Source organism: Capra hircus, chromosome 6 (assembly GCF_001704415.2).
Source record: "Capra hircus breed San Clemente chromosome 6, ASM170441v1, whole genome shotgun sequence".
Classification (NCBI taxonomy): Eukaryota; Metazoa; Chordata; class Mammalia; order Artiodactyla; family Bovidae; genus Capra; species Capra hircus.
The window spans coordinates 40,592,993-40,614,229 of NC_030813.1; the positions used below are offsets into that span (position 1 = coordinate 40,592,993).

The window sequence follows — 21,237 nt, forward strand, 5'->3', positions numbered from 1 at the left end:
CTGATGGGTATTTATTATTTGGTTGTGCTTTCTTTATGTGCTGAGAACAATTTTATTTGCACGCAACTTAACTTGACCATTTCTTCTCCAGGGGCAGGATTGTGATGTTCCAATTCATGCATGCATCAGCAACCCATGTAAACATGGAGGAACTTGCCACTTAAAAGAAGGAGAAAAAGATGGATTCTGGTAGGCCATTAGTCTATGATCTGTGTCTGAAGGATTGAAACAAGAATAAGAAAACATGATTTTTTTTTTATTTTTAAATCCAAGGGCTTGGTTTTAAAAAGAATATCAGAAATTCAATTCATAAGGAAGGTATATATTAGTCCCTCTCATAGATATTAGAGATATTTCAGTATTAAAAACAGAATCATGGTGGAGAGTTCTGACAAAACGTGGTCCACTAGAGAAGGGAATGGCAAACTACTTCAGTATTCTTGCCTTGAGAAACCAGGAACAGTGTGAAAATGCAAAAAGATAAGACACTGAAAGATGAACTCCCCAGGTCAGTAGGTGCCCAATATACTACTGCAGACCAGTGGAGAAATAACTCCAGAAAGAATGAAGAGATGGAGCCAAAGCAAAAACAATGCCCAATGGTGGATGTGACTGGTGATGGAAGTAAAGCCTGAAGCTGTAAAGAGTAATATTGCATAGGAACCTGGAATGTTAGGTCCATGAATCAAAGTAAATTGGAAGTGGTCAAACAGGAAATGGCAAGAGTGGACATTGACATTTTAGGAATCAGTGAAGTAAAATGACTAGAATGGGTGAATTTAACTCAGATGACCATTAATATCTACTACTCTGGGCAAGAATCCCTTAGAAGAAATGGAGTAGCCCTTATAGTCAGCAAAAGAGCCCGAAATGCAGTTCCTGGATGTAATCTCAAAAACAACAGAATGGTCTCTGCTCATTGCCAAGGCAAACCATTCAATATCACAGTAATCCAAGACGGTGCCCCAACCAGTATTGCTGAAGAAGCTGAAGTTGAATGGTTGTATGAAGACTTACAAGGCCTTCTTGAACAAACACCCCAAAAAAGATGTTATTTTCGTGACAGGGGACTGGAATGCAAAAGTAGGAAGTAAAGAGATACCTGGAGTAACAGGCAAATTTGATCTTGGAGTACAAAATGAAGCAGGGCAACAGCTAACAGATTTTGCCAAGAGAATGCACTGGTCATAGCAAACACCCTCTTCCAACAACACAAGAGAAGACTCTACACATGGACATCACCAGATGGTGAACACCGAAATCAGATTGATTATATTCTTTGCAGCCAAAGATGGAGAAGCTCTATACAGTCAGCACAAATGAGACAGGGAGCTGACTGTGGCTCAGATCATGAACTCCTTATTGCCAAATTCAGACTTAAAGTAGGGAAAACCACTGGACATTTCAAATATGACCTATATCAAATCCCTTACGACTGTACAGTGGAAGTGACAAATAGATTCAAGGGATTAGATCGGATAGACAGAGTGCCTGAAAAACTATGGACAGAGGTTTGTAGCATTGTCAAGGAGGCAGTGATCAAGATCATCCCCAAGAAAAAGAAATGCAAAAAGGCAAAACGGTTACAAATAGCTGAGAAAAGAAGAGAAGTGAAAGACAAAGGAGAAAAGGAAAGCTATACCCATTTGAATGCAGAGTTCCAAGGAATAGCAAGGAGAGATAAGAAAGTGATCAATTCCTCAGTGATCAATGCAAAGAAACAGAGGAAAACAATAGAATAGGAAAGACTGGAGATCTCTTCAAGAAGATTAGAGATACCAAGGGAATACTTCATGCAAAGATGGGCACAATAAAGGACAGAAATGGTATGGACCTAACAGAATCAGAAGATATTAAGAAGAGGTGGCAGGAATACACAGAAGAACTATACAAAAAAGATCTTCATGACCCAGATAACCATGATGATGTGATCACACACCTAGAGCCAGACATCCTGGAATGTGAAATCAAGTGTGCCTTAGGAAGCATCACTACGAACAAAGCTAGTGGAGATGATGGAATTCCAGTTGAGCAATTTCGAATCCTAAAAGATGATGCTGTGAAAGTGCTACACTCCATATGCCAGCAAATTTGGAAAATTCAGCAGTGGCCACAGGACTGGAAAAGGTCAGTTTTCATTCCAATCCCAAAGAAGCAATGTCAAAGAATATTCAAACTACCACACAATTGCATTCATCTCACACACTAGCAAAGTAATATTCAAAATTCTCCAAGCCAGTCTTCAACAGTACGTGAACTGTGAACTCCCAGATGTTCAAGCTGGTTTTAGAAAACGCAGAGGAACCAGAGATCAAATTGCCAACATCCCCGGGATCATGGAAAAAGCAAGAGAGTTCCAGAAAAACATCTATTTCTGCTTTATTGACTGCCAAAGCTTTTGACTGTGGATCACAACAACCTGTGGAAAATTCTTCAAGAGATGGGAATACCAGACCTCCTTACCTGCCTCCTGAGAAATCTGTATGCAGATCATGAAGCAACAGTTAGAACCGAACATGGAACAACAGACTGGTTCCAAATCGGGAAAGGAGTACATCAACAAAGGAGTACAACAAGACAACAATATACATATTGTCACCCTGCTTATTTAATTTTATGCAGAGTACATCATGCAAAGTGCCAGGCTGGATTCAGCACAAGTTGGAATCAAGATTGCCAGTAGAAATATCAATAACCTCAGATACACAAATTACAGAAAGTGAAGAACTAAAGAATCTCTTGATGAAAGTGAAAGAGGTGAGTGAAAAAGTTGGCTTAAAACTCAACATTCAGAAAACTAAGATCATGGCATCCAGTCCCATCACTGCATAGCAAATAGATGGGGAAACAATGGAAACAGTGAGAGACTTTATTTTTGGGGGGGCTCCAAAATAACTGCAGATGGTGACTCCAGCCATGAAATTAAAGGATGCTTGCTTCTTAGAAGAAAACCTATAAGCAACCTAGACAGCATATTAAAAAGCAGAGACATTACTTTGCCAACAAAGATCTGTCTAGTCAAAGCTTATGGTTTTTCCAGTAGTCATGTGTGGATGTGAGAGTTGGACTATAAACAAAGCTGAGCACCAAGGAGTTGTTTATTTTGAACTGTAGTGTTGGAGAAGACTCTTGAGAGTCCCTTGGACTGCAAGAACATCCAACCAGTCCATCCTAAAGGAAATCAGTCCTAAATATTCATTGGAAGGACTGATGCTGAAGCTGAAACCCCAGTACTCTGACCACCTGATACAAAGAATGGACTCATTTGAAAAGACCCTGATGCTGGGCAAGATTGAAGGGAGGAAGAGAAGGGGACGACAGAGAATGAGATGGTGGGATGGTATTACCGACTCAATGGACATGAGTTTGAGAAAGCTCCAGGAGTTGGTGATGGACAGGGAAGCCTGGCATGCTGCAGTCCATGGGGTGCAAAGAGTCGGACACTACTGAGTGACTGAACTGAACTGAACTGAACTGAACTGAAAAATAGACATTGAGGTATTCTCGGACCATGCGTGCTAAGTCACTTCAGTCATGTCCGACTCTGTGCAACCCTATGGATAGTTGCCTGCTTCTCTTGATGAAATTCTCCAGGGCAGAATACTAGCATGTGTAGCCATTCCCTTCTCCAGAGGATCTTCCCTACACAGGGATCAAAGCCACATCTCTTGCATTGACATGTGGGTTCTTCACCACTAGAGCCACCTGGGAAGTCCTGTTCTCAGAATAGGGTGCTACAAAACCAAGCTATTTAAAAATACATGTGTACATTATATTAAGTCAAATTAGGTCGAGACAAAGTAGTAGCTCTATTGTGCTAATTAATAGCCATGTAGTTCCCTACTGCAAGGCATATATTCATCTGTTGTATATTGTGTGTTCCTTTAAAACAGACAGTGTGTAATGATGAGACGTAGATCCCATTGAAACAGAAAATTAATGATTCATTTCCAACTCGCAATATGAGTAGACAGACATGCTGTGAACATTTTTAATCTGGAGTTGTTTAATCTTACAGTACAGTTACTTCAGATCTACTTCATGAATCATGAAACAGAGTTCTTATAATGACACTAATGATTTCACATAAGAAGGCTAATCTACTACTAAAGCTTGTTAGAAATATCACTTTTTATAATACAATGTTGGCTTCCCTAGTGGCTCAGCTGGTAAAGAATCTGCCTGCAGCATGGGAGACCTGGGTTCGATCCCTGGGTTGGGAAGATCCCCTGGAGAAGGGAATGACTACCCACTCCAGCATTCTGGCTTGGAGAATTCCACGGACTCTGTAGTCTATGGGGTCGCAAAGAGTCGTATACGACTGAGTGACTTTCACTTAATAATACATATGCTTCATTTCTACTTTCTGTTATGAAGTTGTCTCTTTTTCATCAAAACTTTACCCATAGATTATTCTGATGCCTAGCGAGATTAAAGGTACAGTGTTTTATGCCAGTGGGGGATAAATTGTATTTGTCCAAGTTTAAAGAGAATATTCACATTTTATGATAACAAAGAGGACAAAGTTTTAGTCTTTGCTTTGAGACAGGTTTCTTTTTTGCTTTGAGATATCAAGAACATTACAGGTAGGGTAAAAAGTTGTAATTTTTAAAAAGTCAGAATCATTCCCCCTTATTTATGAGCAAAGAAGCATGAGTCATTTTACTAGAGTACAAGTCAAGATTAAGATATCTAAGGCTGTAAACTTTGCTCATGTTTTAGACCTACGAATGTATTGGATTTATTGACTTATAGGACCAGGGGGCTATTTGCCATAGCAAATTCTTACAGCCAGAATAAATTTTCTTTCTCAAATTGTTTCTGATTTGGGGGATAGTCCCTTAAATTGATGCTTGCATCATGTCATTTAAAAGCATTTTAAAAATCAATTTCCTGTTGTTAAAAGCTCTGCAACTGATGAGTATATTTAGTTTTTTCAATATTTAGACCATATGGTTTGAAAATGCAGGAAGATGTCTTTTCTGTTTTCTTCCCCTGGTGTTCAGGTGTATTTGTGCTGATGGATTTGAAGGAGAAAATTGCGAAATCAATGTTGATGACTGTGAAGATAATGACTGTGAAAATAACTCTACATGTGTCGATGGAATTAATAACTACACATGTCTTTGCCCACCTGAGTACACAGGTAGGAAAAGGGAAATTGCTATGCCATCTATCTGCATTTGAAAGCGCCACTGGAGCTATGCTGCATGTGTGTAGTAAACCATTGTATTATTCAATAACTGATTCGTGTTTTGGAAATTAGGTGTAATGTAATAACAGAGTTAAAGATGATTTCAGCCAACCAAATAAAAGTCCTGGCAAGCTCAGTTATAACACAGGCATATTCATAAAGTAACGCTTTCCATCACAAAGAAAATTATTCTACTGAAGCTTTCAGTCCCACAACTGAGTGACATTTTCATGCAATGAACTTTTTCTGTGCAGACCAACCCACCAATATGTATTTGAAAAGGGAGCATTTCTTTACATGGGCAAAACAGAATTAAACATTTGAAATTCTTCATGTCCATATTTGTTTCTTCATTAGAGAGTGACTTCAAACTAAGTCACAGCCAAGAATATATACATCGATCACTTTGGATAATCTTATCAGACCATTATCCCCCTTTCCCCTTTTTTTTCTATCTTGATACACAATGTCAGGAATAAGGGTAATAAATCTCATAAGACTATCCAAGCTGATAAACTTCTGCCCTGGATAAACCAATTTGCTGTAAAGTCAACATCAAGTTTATGACTTACTTATTCTGTCAGAATATCTGTTTTGATTGATTTTTGTGGCTCTGAGTAAGAAACTTCATAGTTTCAATCTTGTTTTATTTAGTTTTAAGGTTGATAGAGAAAAGGAGAATGTTACATGTTTTACTTGTAAGAAATAAATGGAGTAGTAGATTCTGTCACTCTATTCAGAGTTACCATTTTCATTTGGCTGGGTATTTTTCACTAATTGTATTTATTTCCATATATATAGTTAAGAATATCAGAGGGTAAAATAGTTCCTTGGATGACTGAGGTGTTAACATCTCTAAACATGAAAAATGGAAGCACAGCTGTATGATTAATTTTCCCAGGGATTCATTAGAAAAGCATTGAAATTTAAGCTTTTATGGCATACTCAAGCTTTGCAATTTAAGAGGTACTTTTCTTGGTGGGAAAATGCTAAATAAAATAATGAGTTTTTGTTTTGACATCCTGGGCCTGTCTGAGAAATTCTGCAGCTGCCTTTTCCATGGTATGATTTATTTTCCACAACAGGGAAGTACCTGATGCCATATGATGTAATAATACTGTTTCCAGTAGAAATTTGAACATGTTGTATCACCAATTGCTCTATTACATATAAGCAGCCCATGAACTCCTTAGGGGCCAGAATTTGAATTCTTTGTTATGTTACATTAATTAAAGATACTGAGTCAGTCTAACATGTACCCATTCTCATGTGGCTGGAGAGTTTAGATGTTACATAGCTTCGACATTCATATCAGTATTACTTGTGTCTCACCTCAGGTACTTGCCATTCATATGACTGCACAAATTCTGAAGCCCTTGGAGTTACTCTGAGATTCTGAGTTTTATCGGATTGGGGAATCCAGCCTTGTACAGGCAGCCCAGTGCTTGCACTAAAATCTGGAGCTAGTACCTTCTTAGAATAGTTATTTTATCCCATCATTGTTCTGATCATTATAGAAATAACTTAATTCCCTTAATGTCAGAAGCCTCCTTTAACTATCCTACTCTGATGAGGACAAATTGGACCTGGGAATTTCAAGCATGGTTTGGTTAGCCAATGTGTTCCTGAGCACAGACGCCAGGAATTTTTCTATATTCCTTTACCAACGACAACCTGGACGGGACCACACCACTGCGTTCAGGTTCCTACATGCTTTTTTCTTATGATTTACATAAAGCAGCAGTTTCTTCTGAATTGGTTTCCATGAGTCCATCTTTGGCTGTAGATTTGCTGTGTTATTCTGTATCCATTTCTTTGAGTCTTTGTTTTTACCTTCTCTTCCTTCCTTTTCCCAGGCTCCCTTCCTACACCTGATCTTCTTGAATGTTTTCTCCACATTAAAGTGATTCAGTTCAGTGCAACTTCCTCTGAGAATTTATTACAAAGCTTCATTTCCCTGCTGTCAGAGCTCTTTCTTTGAAAAATATGCAAAAAAAACCTCCAAAGTTTAGCACAAACACTTTTGAACCAAAATGTGACATCCCAAAAAGCTATGATGTGGGAACCTGCCAAATAGTCAAGAGCTATTTGGTGCTTAATAAGAATTGAGACTCTTTTGTTCTTTGTGTTTTTTTTTTTTTTTTCCTCCTGGTCTTATCTATTGCTAATATCAATTTGCCTTAATCCAGGCTAAGAATAAATAAAAATATTGCATTCAATAGAAAGTTCATAGCATACAAAACATGAAGCTGTGATCACTGTAACTGTGAGTTGGATTTTGTGGGAAGTGAAGAGTTTTGCGAATTGGTATTGGAGCAGATACCTAAACCAGGCAATGTTTGTATCTCATCTACTAGCTGTAGCATTTTTGTCTGTATGTGAAATGAGTTCATTTACAAAATATCAAGCAACCATCTGCAGATTTTGAAATCAGTGGCACATAAGTGGCCTTTAATTATAGGAAGGTATAAATTGGACTCCAGAGCTTTATCCAAGACTGCTTCATCCAAGTCTGCAGTTAAGGAGGCATTTCCTTATATTGTGGCTGCACTGTTTGAGATTTAAGTTTGGAATCTGATTAATGAGCCTGAGATCTTGGAACAGAAACCCTACTGTGCTCAGGGAATATAATAATGTTGTCATTGTTTAAAAATCATTCAAGTTGCAAGTTGCTTTACTGCTTGGAGACTTTTTTACTCCATCTCTCTGAGGCATTCAATGAGAAAATGAACTCTTTACTAGCAGCAAATAAGACTTCATAGGGAAAGCTCGTAAATTACTATGGTGAAAATTTTTACATTTAGCACACATGTCAAGAATCAAAATGAATATGATTTGTTAACAGAGAAAATTCAGAGATCTGAAAGCAGTCTCAGAATGAGGTTATGATGTGATGAGCAGGCTATAAAACATGGCTACCCATTTTCAAATTAAATGAACCACCATTGGGAAATTTATTAAATATATTTAAGCCCATGAAACCAAAATACCACAGTACATAGTTATTGATTTGTTAAAGGACAAAACTCTGTCCTTTCCTGCTTCAGAGATTGACAACATAAATTTTAAGAGTCAGTATTGTCTGTCTGTTTTGTAACCCTTACTCTCCCTTCTCCACCCAAGTCCTCCAAACCATTCTTTTCTACATAATTCGATCCATCATCTGTCCAATGTAGAGCATATGACTGTTGATTGCTAGGATTCTTTAGACAAGATTAATCTTTGAAAAGTTTTAATTCACCATGACTCTAAATTAAAATGACTGTGTTAAGGATTAAATAAGACTCTGAAATGGCTAAACAAATAATTTAAAAATCCATTCCAGGATTTCAATGTTAGCTTGAGAGTTGTGTTTTTTTCTTACAGTTTATCATTTTTTAAAAGCTGTTATTATATGCTTTCTAAAAACAAAGCATTTCTTGAAAGTGAATTGTCAAAGAATTCCTCAAATTAAACTAGCTCAAAAGTTATAAAAATGAACATTGTAAACATGGCACCCTTGAGATATTGAAAACCTTGACACCTTTTCCTGAATAAGCTCTCGTATGAATTCAGATGTTGCACTGAAAAATGTGGTTTTGCATGTCTCTTAAGAGGCAGAACCCTGTATCTGCTTTGAGACTGTTTCTTAATTAACCCTCTTCTCATAGGACCATATACAAAGTTGAAACAAAATTGATCACTTTTTAACCATGGATATTGCTTGATGGGAATGGCATACGTTCAATAAGTGAAAGTTTCCATACAAGTTGGGCATGTAAAGACTTAGAATGTATTTTGCAGAAAAAATTCAGAACATTTTAATTTTTCCATTATCTCTTTGTTTTCCAAATCTCCAATGCCCACACACAAACCATTATGTGCACATCTTACGAGTAAAGCTGCCTGTGGTTAAGTCGCCTGGTCTAGCTGGGATCTCCCGCTCCCTGTGGTGGCGTCCGCCTTCTGCCTCGTTTTCTCCCTGTGTGTGGTTGGCCCGGCGGTAGGTGAGCACTGTGAGCCGCGCTTCAGCCTGCGCTCACCCTGGGCCTCTCTGTTGTTAACGCTGCGCTTTGGCTGCCTGGGCTCTGCTGTGTACTGCAATGTAAAACGTCTCTTGTCTCTTCTGTCTTTGTTGCTGCCAGCTGCTAATCTGAATGAGGTGGAAAAAGGTTAGTTGCCTTTTAAGTCTATTACGATTTTATTTTAGTTTCCTTCTTTCTTTTAAAGCTATATAGATTTCATGGTGTGTATGTGGTAAAAGGAATGTTGACTAAAATGAAATCTGATATGAATATGTCAAATCAGTCATTCAGATCCTTGATATGTGTATAGCTATACTACACACTTACAAAAGGGTGTCTGAAATGCACTTTACCAATTTCTGGAAGGCTGCAAAAGAAGCTTTCTGAGTGGGCAGAAGAAGTGGCAAAAAAGAAAGACTAATGCTTTCTAGTTTTTTCTTGTCTGTATGCTTTTCCTTTTTTAAAGACATTCCAAATGTATTGTTTTTATCATGAAAAATGTAAGTCAATTAGTGCAGTAGGTAGACTGTAGGTAGAAAAAATGTTAAATAGTGAGAATTTTCTCATATTTTTAAATTAATATCTTCAGTAATTTGAAACATGAAAAATATTAAGAGGTGTATACATTTATTAAAACATTTCATAGGATAAAAATTACAAAGCCCAAGAAGTTTTTTTTTTAATGACGTCAAACTCATAGAATGTCACGTGTACCAGGCAGTATTTTTAAAGCATAAAAAAGATCATATTAAATCCTTGGCTTTATGGTCTGCATGATTTTCCAAATATATCAGGGTCTGAGAAAGGAAGTCCTGTAGTGACAAGGGTGATCAACATGTCCTGGGAGTCATCATGGAATCTTTGTTGAATTTTTATCTTAAAAATTCAGAATTATACCTAATAATATTATATTTTTACTCATTCAGCTTACCACAGTTTCAAGTGCCAAGTTTAGCACATTATCCTAAAAGGGTGTGCTTGTCTTGACAGTTCCAGTTGTATATGTGGCATTAGCAGTGTGATTCAAAGACTAACATGGACTATATTATGCAGTGGCTCTGTCGCCTCTTCATTTTTTTCTGCTACGTTGTTCAGATGATTTATTGGTTGTTCACTTACTCTTACTATGTGCAGAGTTAAGTTAAAAAGCATGAAAAAAAAGTTTTGTCTTATTTGAGAATGTAAGAAATATAGTCTATACATTCTCTGTGGATTAATGCATCCAATACCATCCTTGATCAAATATTGTCTTTTTTACAAGTACTAAAGCAATTGGTGGTTTGGGACAGAGACTTCCAAGGCCTGATTCTATCTCAGAAAACACAATGGCCATTATTCTGTCACAAGAATATGTCCTTAAATAGTTATATATATACATACTCTCAGGAGCAAGCTTGACAGTATGAATGTTTTAAATCATTATGTGGTTTCATGTATTGACTAAATTTCATGCTTGTGTTTATAAAAGATGTCTCATTTCCAAGAACCTGCTGCTGACTAAATTTGCTTTTAAAAGCAGTCAAATCATTTTCTATTAGTTGAATCCCAAGCATAAGTAGAAATGAAGTTTCAACGTCTTTATAGCACTCGGAGTGATCACTCAGAGTGATTTTCGTAAGTAAAAAGAAACCCTGTACCTAGCTGACGTATCCTTAAATTGAACTCTGTTGTTGTTGTTGTTGTTGTTGTTGTTATTCAGTTGCTAAGTTGATTCTCTGCCACCTCATCGACTGTAGACCACCAGGCTACTCTGTCCATGAGATTGTCCAGGCAGGAATACTGGAGTAGGTTGCCATTTCCTTCTCCAGATCTTCCCAACCCAGAGACCAAACCCATGTATCCTGCTTGGCAGGGGGATTCTTCACCACTGAGCTACCTGGGAAGCCCCAAAGAACTCTGTAAATTTGAGCAATAACTTCTATAAAACAGGACTTCCCTGGTGGCTCAGATGGTAAAGACTCCGCCTGCCAGAACAGGATGCCTGGGTTTAGTCCCTGGGTTGGGAAGATCCCGTAGAGCAGGAAATGGCAACCCACTCTGGTATTCTTGCCTGGAGAATCCCATGGACAGAGAAGCTTGGCAGACTACAGTCCGTGAGTCACAAAGAGTCAGACTCGACTGACCGACTTTCGCTTGTTCACTTACTTTGTATAAAACAGCAACAAAGCGCTTACCTGAAGATGTGTGTGTGCTCAGTCACTTCAGTTGTGTCTGACTCTTGGTGATCCCGTGGACTGTAGCTAACCAGGCCCCTCTGTCCATGGGGATTCTCCAGGCAAGAATACTGGGGTAGGTTGCTATGCCCTCCTCCAGGGGATCTTTCTGATCCAGGGATTGGACCTGCGTCTATGTTTCCTGTGTTGGCAGGCAGGTTCTTTACCACTAGCGCCACCTGGGAGTAGGGGTCAGGATGCAAACAAGTGTCTAACTGAACCCATGGCGTGCATTCTAACTTCGGGAACTTCCCCTGGAATTAGTCCCTTCTTATTTGCTGCCATCTTCCAGATTTGGCATTTTTCACATCCCATAGTGGTTCTGACTCATCCTTAGTGCCAAACAAGCTTTCCTTCTGCTATCTCCTCAGCTGGCTATAAGTAATTGACCATCATGCACATTTGAGAAGGGTAAATCCATAGTCACAAAATTCAGATGCAGACAAGCAATCTACTTAATCTACACATGAAAACAAGAAAGTGTCTAATTGGTGCCTGTATACTTATCCTGATGACCAGGCTACCTTCCATTACATAGGGCAGGTGGAATACTGATGAATTTATGAAGCTAATGGGAAAAGCTCAAATTTCTTATCCAGGCACTAAAATGTATCAACTCTGGGGCCTCTCACAATCTTTAATGACATCTGTCCCACTTCATTTTGATGTTTGAGAATAATGTGGAAGAATGGAAGAATGTATAAGAAAACACTTGAAAATGTTAGATGTCTATACTCCAGAAATATCATGGGCTGTCATAGAGGACAAGTTCAAGTTTTCCATCATTTAATTTCACCTGTCATCGCTACAGAGACATGGTTTAGATGATTGATGTCATTCTCAGTGATGGAGGAATTCTAACAAACTTTTGATAGAGAAAATTCTACCTAAAATAAGCTATATTCATGAAGGAAATTTCTCCCCCAATGGTTTTCAGTACTGTCTTTTTAAAAAATTATTTTTCATTTTATTTACCGTACTCACATCCAAAGGAAAAGATTTATTTATGAATAAGTCTTTGGTTTTCTTTGCCCTCTTATTATGCTTTGAAGTATAGGGAAATATTGAATACTGAAGAACTCTTCAATTTGGCTGCCCTTTTTGGTTGTTTTTTTTTTTTTTTGTATATATTTGGATTTTCATGATCTCTTATTAACAGGGGCTCCTTCTCTCATTAATTATGCCTCAGGATGTATAAAGTCTATTTATCAGTGTCAGTATAGTTGCAGTTGTACTTGCAGTCTGTTTTAACTAGAGAGAGTACTTTGGCAGCCTAATTAAACTGCATGGTTTGCATTCATCTTCCAACCTTTGAAAGCCTTTTTAAATGGATTTGAATCTTAGAAAAGATTTTAAGGATCCTGTTTGCTCTATAGTTAATAGACAATACCCATTGAGCCCAGAAAAACAGTTTAGCTTAACCAAGCCTTAGTCAATATAATTTGGACTGATTTATTTTGAAAACAAAGTTAAATATTTCTGCAGTTTTTGTGGTTGTTGGAATTGGCTGCATTATTTAGACATAATGTTCCAATGAGGAAGTACTGAAAAACACCTCCCTTTTACTTATTTATTTGAAGAGGTAAGTTTTTCCATTTAAAAAGATTCAAAAGATATTTATTGAGAAAATAACATTATTCAGGATACTGTGCTCAGAATTGAAAGTGATATGAGAATACATAAAACATTAGCTCTTGTCAAGCTCGTTGGCTTTGATTCTTCATTGCAAGTTCAGATTAGGTCAGTTATTTCACCAATACGAGGCAATCATTTCTCATTCCAAGAAAGTGAATGGCAAAATATAGCTACTTAACTAGTTTGTAAATAAAGAGACTAGTTTCTGAATACAAAGTGTAATCAAACTTTCTGGCCAATGAGCATTATAGAGCAACCCATTTCATATCATATAGAACAAAAGTGAGAATATAAAATGGTTTTCTTTTTTGAAACATATTAATTCCCATATTCATAACATATTTCCTTGAGCCTTCCGGTTTTGAATTATGATAAACTTTATCTCATGAGAGACTGCACTCTGGCAGTGTTCATTATGTGTGTGTCCCATTTTGCACACCTTTGAACCAAGAAGACATTTATCAGTGGCTAATATATCTTCAAAAATTCGCAGCCCCTCAAGATCAGTTCTCTGTATTTCTATACTAACAGTTGGATTTGCTTAAGTTTAGAGATGTGGGTGTGCTCTGAAAGTTTATTGATCATATTATAAAGGTCAGTTAACTATTGCTAATTGATAGAACAAACTTCAGGGTAGTAAACACAAGTAAGAAAGCATCAGATTATTGTTAAAAGGAACCTTTAAGAAGAATTTGGAGAAGGCAGTGGCACCCCACTCCAGTACTCTTGCCTGGAAAATCCCATGGATGGAGGAGCATGGTAGGCTGCAGTCCATGGGGTCGCTAGGAGTCGGACACGACTGAGCGACTTCACTTTCACTTTTCACTTTCATGCATTGGAGAAGGAAATGGCAACCCACTCCAGTGTTCTTGCCTGGAGAATCCCAGGGATGAGGGAGCCTGGTGGGCTGCCGTCTATGGGGTCGCACAGAGTCAGACACGACTGAAGCGACTTAGCAGTAGGAAGAGAATTAGCTCTTTTATAAAAATAAGAAGCAGAAACTCTCTGTTCATAAGTAATTCTTTACTTACTGATGAAACTAAATTCATTTATTATTACCACTACTGATAAGGATACTCACTATCCAGATTGGGAACTGGGCATCTGCTCATGTTAATGTGCTCTGGTGCCTGGGATTATAAGAATGAGCAAACCATGGAACAAATAGGACTGGCCTGGTTCAGTGAAAGAAGAGGAAACAAATACTTTTCTTTCAGATCCAATTCAATTAACCTGTCCTGGAATGGCTCCCATAATCCCATCAGCTGTGTCTACTATCTAATACAGTCCATCCGTCTCCCTTCAAGGTCTGTGAGAGGAGAGAGGATTGTATTCTTTATATGAATAAGAACAAATGAGAAATGTACAATTTTTAAGGAATTGCATGGAGTTTTTTAAATTGGATAATGAAAAACATTCAAGTCTGTTTATCTTAATCTTTCTCAAACATGCCATTTACACTCATACTTCCTATTGATTCCAGAGTTCATCCTTTCTGTTTCCCATTGGGATAGTCATCATTTGGCAGACAAGATTATCAGGATATCTGAGTTAGCAGGGTAGCCTATCAAGTCCAGCCTGCAAGGGCATACATGAGGCTGGGATCTCAGAACACGAATCTGCTATCAGTGTTCCTTACTCTCTCTTCTTTCTTATATTATCCCTTATGCCATCTGGGTCTCCTTCTCCTTAACATGTATAAAGTATTTTCCTCTGAAAAGCAATCATATAAGTGCTGTCTTTCACATTTTTCAACAGCCATTGAGTATCTAATTTGTGACAGATAATTTGCTGGCAAATACAATGACAATGAAGAGATACAAAACTATAAAGCTATCCATCCCTTACCCTCAAGTAGTGTAACTTTAGGAAGTGAAATATCAATTTATTTCCAGTAGGTTGCTTTTTTTGATACCTTTCCTTGCTGTGCCAATTCATGTAGAGTAGAATTAGTAGCATTTTTCCAGGTTTTTCTTGATTGAAGGAAGAGCTCACAATGCAAATATTTGAAGAATGATGTGTTTGACCCTCGAGAACTCTGTGGCTTGGAGATGCCGTCAGGAATTCAACCAGACTTCCTCCTTTGTTATAAGTGTATTTGAAAATGTCATAACAGATTAAATTTAACACTAGAATTCTGGTTCAGTTATCCAGATTGTGGTCATAAGTTACCTTTCCATTTTTATTAATACCAATGATCCTTTCATATTAAAAAAGAAACTAGCTTGGTAGAGTTTATCAATAGGAATAAGAATAGGCTGCCCTGGAATCCTTCCCACCCCCTTCATACATCCATGGTCCCCCAAATGGACCCTGAGATTATTTCTGTTTCAGAGAAGAAAGAAACTAATCTGCTTATATCAGCAAAAACTAGTGAGAGTTAAGCATTCCAACAGTGTCATATGCCTGTATCTAAAATTATTTGTTATGTTTGTAAATATGGCCAACCTGAATGTACAGTGCTAATTTTTGGAAAAATATAAATGAGATACTTACTAATTAAAACCCACATTTTCTTATTGCTCAATTAGTGAAAAAAATGAATAATCAACAGAGTTGAGTTGATAAATTCCTGGAGCTCTGATCTAGGGACAACCTCTTCTCTGTTAAGCAAGCTTTGAGAACAGAGTAAGCTTCTGCAAGATATGCTGTTGCCTAAATTTCTTGGTAGATGGAAGGCGACTAATTGTCAATCCAGCAACTCTTCAAAAATGTCTTCTTTTCTAAATGGCACAGTTTACCTTGACAAGAGAAGTCTCTTTAAAGGTAATAGTCAATTCTGTATCTGTGTGGTATATGTTTCAATAATAAAATAATAAGTTATTCGGCCAGTTTGTAGGGCATGATGCTGTCCGTATACCAGTCACTAAATGAAACTTAAGGGAAACTTAAGCATCTATCTTATGTCTCTATTTTTTTTTTCCAGATTTTAACTCTTCCAGAGTAAGGACTTTGTCATGCACATCCTTTTATTTGCTGAGTCTAGTTCAAAATAGTTTCTCCCCAATATATTAATATGAAAATTGTTAAACTATAAGTTAAGTTTGAATTTTGGTCAAGTTAAACAACCTCTCTCCTTGTTCATTGTTGGGGAAGCGTAAAGAGTATTTCAGACATGGGAGCAAACAGTCACATGGGATGAAATATAAAAGGAAAGAGCTGCAGAAGGGAGGAAGGAAAGGAAGGGAGGGGAGGAAAGATGTAAGAAGAAAAAGAGAGAGAGAAGAAATGAGATTGTTGCATAAGCTGAAAGTTTTATTCCCCACTATAAACCCCCAGTAATTTAGAATTTACCAGCTATTTTGGTTTGCTAGTGCTACCATAACGAACTATCACAAAGTGGGTGATTTAAATTACAGGAATTTAATGTCTCACAGTTCTGCAGGTTAGAAGTCCAAACTCCAGGTATCAGTGGCATTGGAGCCTTTTGGGAGAAGGACCTGCTGCAGACATCTCTGCCCGGCCTGTCAGTGGCCATCTTCCCTCTCTGTCCGTTGTATGGGCTGCCCTCTGTGCCGGGTTTCCTTGTCCCATAGGAACATCCTGGGCTTCCTCAATGGTGACGATTCCACCTGCAGTGCAGGAGACACAGGGTCAATCCCTGGGTTGGGAAGATCCCCTGGAGGAGGGCATGGCAACCCACTGCAGTATTCTTGCCTGGAGAATCCCATGCAGAGAGTAGCCTGCCAGGCTACGGTCCCAAGGATTGCAAAGAATCGGACAGGACAGCACAGGCACCTGTAGGAACAGCAGCCATACCAGATTAGGGCCCGCCTGCAGACCTCATTTTAACCTGATTACTTCTGTGAAAACCCTATCTCCAAATAAGATCCCATTCTGAGGTACTGAGGGGCTGCACCATATTTTTGAGGGGGAACAAATTCAACCCATGACACTACATATTTCAAACTCTGGATTTTTGCCCCAGAAAACCTGATCTTTTCAGTGTTCTCTGTGTCACTGAAAGGTAGCTCCAGTCTTCATCCCAGGCTTCTAGAAATCTAGAAGTTCCAGACAGCTTCCTCTCTCCCCTATGCCCACCCAGTCCAACACCAGTTCCCATCTCTCTTGTTTCCCAAATGTCTCTCCAGACTATCTCCATCTCCTCTACAATCACCTGAGTACCAGCTGCTCACCCATTTGTATCTTTCTCCGTGCAATCCATCCTCCACTAGAGCCAGAATGTTCTTTCCAAGATACAGATGTCATCTGGCCATCCTCCATCATAAAACCCTTCAGTGGCACCCACTGCTCATTAAGTAGACATTCTGCCTTGTAACCCCTGCTACCCTCTGTGACCTTCTCTGCCACCATGCTCTCCCAGCTCACTCCCAGTGACTCAGAGCTCATGTTTTCCATGTCACCTCCTGCACAGAATCTCTGCCAGTGCTCTTTATCCCCTCTTCACCTGAAATCCAAGCCCTACTTCTTCAGAAGGAAAAAAAAAAAAAAAACTCCTTTACAGTCAGTTGCCCTTCTAGAGCAAACCAGAGCACTTATTAGCCTTCATCACTCAGGTTATTTTATAGTTACTTGTGAAATTATTGAATCAGTATCTTTCTCCTCCTCTCATGTATGAGCTCCATGAGAACAGGTATATCATTTTTTGTTATTCACCATCATACTCCTAGCATTAACACAAGTCTTCTTATATAGTGTGTACTCAAAATATATGGTGATGTTAAAACCTAGTGGTTGGCTACCAGAATCATTTGTTTAAAAAAAAAATGCAAAGGCAAATCTCACCATAGATATCAGGCAAGAAGTTTTTGGAAGAGTTCTAAAACTATTTCAGTGAGTGTGGTAATAAGGAATGCAAATAAAAAGATGACTGAAGACACCAGCAGTACAAATGAAGATGAAGGAAGGGCCGCATGTGTTTAAGAAGGAGGGAACTTTAAAATTAGGTCCATGGATCTAAACTGAAGCAGGACACAGGCCGGCTCCAGGCACTGTTTCCCATAGGAACCATCAAGTACATTGAGATTTCTGCCTCGTTGCAATACTATGCACAGTATTGGTACCTCAGTGGAATTAAGGTACATGCCAACACTGTTCTTTCTTACCAATGATGCAGTCATGTTAGGCATGATGCTTCCTTTCCTGACTTGCTATCTGCCTTATCTATCTCCTTAGAAGCACTTTGCCTTTAAAAAAGATAGCCACAGTTGACCTTGCGCAACTTCAATTCCAGAACCTCATTTTACTCATAAAGAACTGGGGCCCAGAACAATGAAATAGTTCACTTCTCTGCAACCAGTCCATTGCTTTATATCAAATAAGTTGCAGAATATTATTCCAAGCAGTGACTCAGTAACCCACATGTCATTTCACCCAAGTAATAGTTGTTTCTCCCCAGGATCTCTTTATGCTGGTTCACTCTTTACTCCAAGCAGAGCATTAACTCTGATGATCCAGCTTTTATTGCTCCACCCACAAGGTGACTGTAGCATTTGTCATCCAAATCAGGGCATGTGTATGTGAGTGCATGGGGACACTACTGAAATCACCCTGGGACAGCAGGTATAAAGCAGGAATGTCCGGAGCAAGCCAGGATATGCAGTCATATTACTGCTACATCAGATTCTTCAGAAAGGCCACATATACAGATGCTCAGTAAGCACTGAATTACATCTTCTTCTGGGCTCTGAGCATACCTTGTAGGAGAAGGCATCACTCCTGCCTTACTGCGTCAACAGCTCTCATTAACATAACTGTAGAGCTTAATCATTTCAAACCTCACTGTCTGCCATGCTTAACTGACAGACACAATCAGGAAGAGGTGATCTAAAACCTAGATGTCACTTTCTTACAAAAAAAAAAAAAAAAAACCCTCTGTTTAGGACATGTGCTGTTCTTTCTTCACAATTTCCAGTTGATCGTTCACTAACTTCTGTTATCTTGAGAAGGTAACAGTACATTCCCTGGTTGACTCTCTGTTTCTTCTCTAAAACACAGGCAACCAGCCAACACATACACAGAGCTTTACCTTCTCATCAACAGAAAACACGGAAAGCTAGAAGCACAAAGAAGATTAATTTGCTCGTCTGATCAAAAGTGAAATCACAAATGCCAGGCAATGATTGGGTTCCATGCTATTGTTTTGTCATTGGGGAGTTTTAAGGGCTCAGGATGAAGCGAAATAAATAGGATTTACTGGGATTTTGTGGAGTTGGTTGGAGCCAAATTATGAATCCAACATTTGCCTAGACTCTGTCTCTTGAGGGATTTATGAGCACTGAAATTTAACCTGTGTCCAACCACATTGCCCTTAACCACTCCAGTGGCCTCACTTAGCTTTCCCCCAATGGCATGTTAGAACTGAAAGACCTGCGTATAAGTTAGTAGATTACAGCTCACCTTGCCATCCATTCTGTCACCTCACACACTTCATCATTTCAGGAGAGGAGGGGGCCCTTGATGATATGATATCAAGAAGGCCTTGGATCATCACAAAAAAAAGGAAACAGATTCAGTTAACTTTCCTTTCCTTTATTTTCCCGCTAATTTTCCCACTAACTCAGTACTAGCTCTGACTATACATACATCAAAAAGAAAAAGTACATAATATCCTCTCAATACTGTGAGGTTTGGGAGAAATAGTTGAGTAGTATTAATAATTAAAAGCAAATGAGTACATTACTGTTAGAAATGTTTCCATTCTTTTGTTTTGTTTCCATTCTTCTCAGAAATCTAACACAGTGTTCAAATGTCTAGTTTTCCTTTTACTGGTTTAGGACTAGATAAACCTCCCTGCATTTGTCTATGGAGCTTGCTTCATTTCCCATTTTATATTAAGCTTCTATATCTTACCACTGTGAGATGTTATTTGAAAGCTGACTTCCCCCAAATACAGCAGAACACAATTAGAAGAAATTCAAGAAACAGTTCAATGAAAACACTTATTTTTAATATTTAAAAAGTGTTTAAATGATGTTTAAAGGAAAGAACATAAGCTAGTTATTGTTAATGATGAGTGGCTAATCATTAAGTAGAAATTAAAGAGAAAAAATATCTAAAGGTGGAAGTGAAAGAAGTTGAATATAGGTCAACAAGATAGAGTTCCTTCCTTAAAAGGCATGAATGTTTCTTTCACTAAGTATTATTTTATGTCATTATTCCATGCCCTAGAGAGATGTAACGGAGAAGGCAATGGCACCCCACTGCAGTACTCTTGCCTGGAAAATCCCATGGACGGAGGAGCCTGGTTGGCTGCAATCCATGGGGTCGCTAAGAGTCGGACACGACTGAGAGACTTCACTTTCACTTTTCATTTTTATGCATTGGAGAAGGAAATGGCAACCCACTCCAGTGTTCTTGCCTGGAGAATCCCAGGGATGGGGGAGCCTGGTGGGCTGTTGTCTATGGGGTCGCACAGAGTCAGACACGACTGAAGCGACTTAGCAGCAGTAGCGGCAGAGAGATAGAAAGACAAATATTCCAAACATGATGCCCTCAGTGATCTTCCAATCAAAGAAAAGAAATGAGATAAACACTAATGAATACCCAGCACACACAAAGCTTACCTTATGTGATTGTCATGAGCATTAAGCGATTACATATTTATGCAATGTTTAATTAAAGCAGTCTGATACACAGCGTGCACGCCTGCTCAGTCACGTCCAACTCTTTTTGACCCCACGGACTGTAGCCCACCATGCTTCTCTGTCCCTGGAATTTTCTAGGAAAGAATACTGGAGTGGATTGCCATTTTCCTTCTCCAGGGAATCTTCCCAGTCCAGGAATTGAACTCACGTTTCTTGCATCTCCTGCGCTGGCAAGCTCTTTACCACTCTTTACCACTGAGCCACCTGAGAAGCTCCTCCCTAATATATAGCAGTAAGCACTGTTATACATGTTTATTAGTCAATAAGTAAATACACAAAATACATGTGCCTTAAGAGAATCACAAGCAAACATGACATATAAAAATTATTGAAACAAATTGATGTATAATGCCACCTTTAATGACATGGAACAGATGGTTGAAAAGATCCAGGAAGATTTCATAAAGAATAGGTTATATAATGGATGAGAAAATTGACAGCAGAACTTATTAAAGTTACTAAGGCAAAAGGAAGCACCATTAACCCAAGCATAGAGTTGAGATAAATTCATAAAATAATGAATAGACACAGGCGACAAGAATATAGGGTAGAAGATTGGGCTTTAAAAGTGAGTCAGACAGTAA

The 21,237-nt window shown here is 38.5% G+C and overlaps 1 protein-coding gene across 2 annotated transcripts in view; it reads left to right on the top strand.

Moving 5' to 3' along the window:
- SLIT2 (slit guidance ligand 2) overlaps positions 1 to 21,237 on the top strand; it is a 402,031-nt gene that overhangs the window by 344,912 nt on the left and 35,882 nt on the right. For both annotated transcript variants that reach the window (XM_018049329.1, XM_018049330.1), the window contains 2 exons: positions 92 to 189; positions 5,007 to 5,146. In XM_018049329.1, coding sequence (XP_017904818.1) covers positions 92 to 189; positions 5,007 to 5,146 — 238 coding nt within the window. The remainder of the gene's footprint in view (positions 1 to 91; positions 190 to 5,006; positions 5,147 to 21,237) is intronic.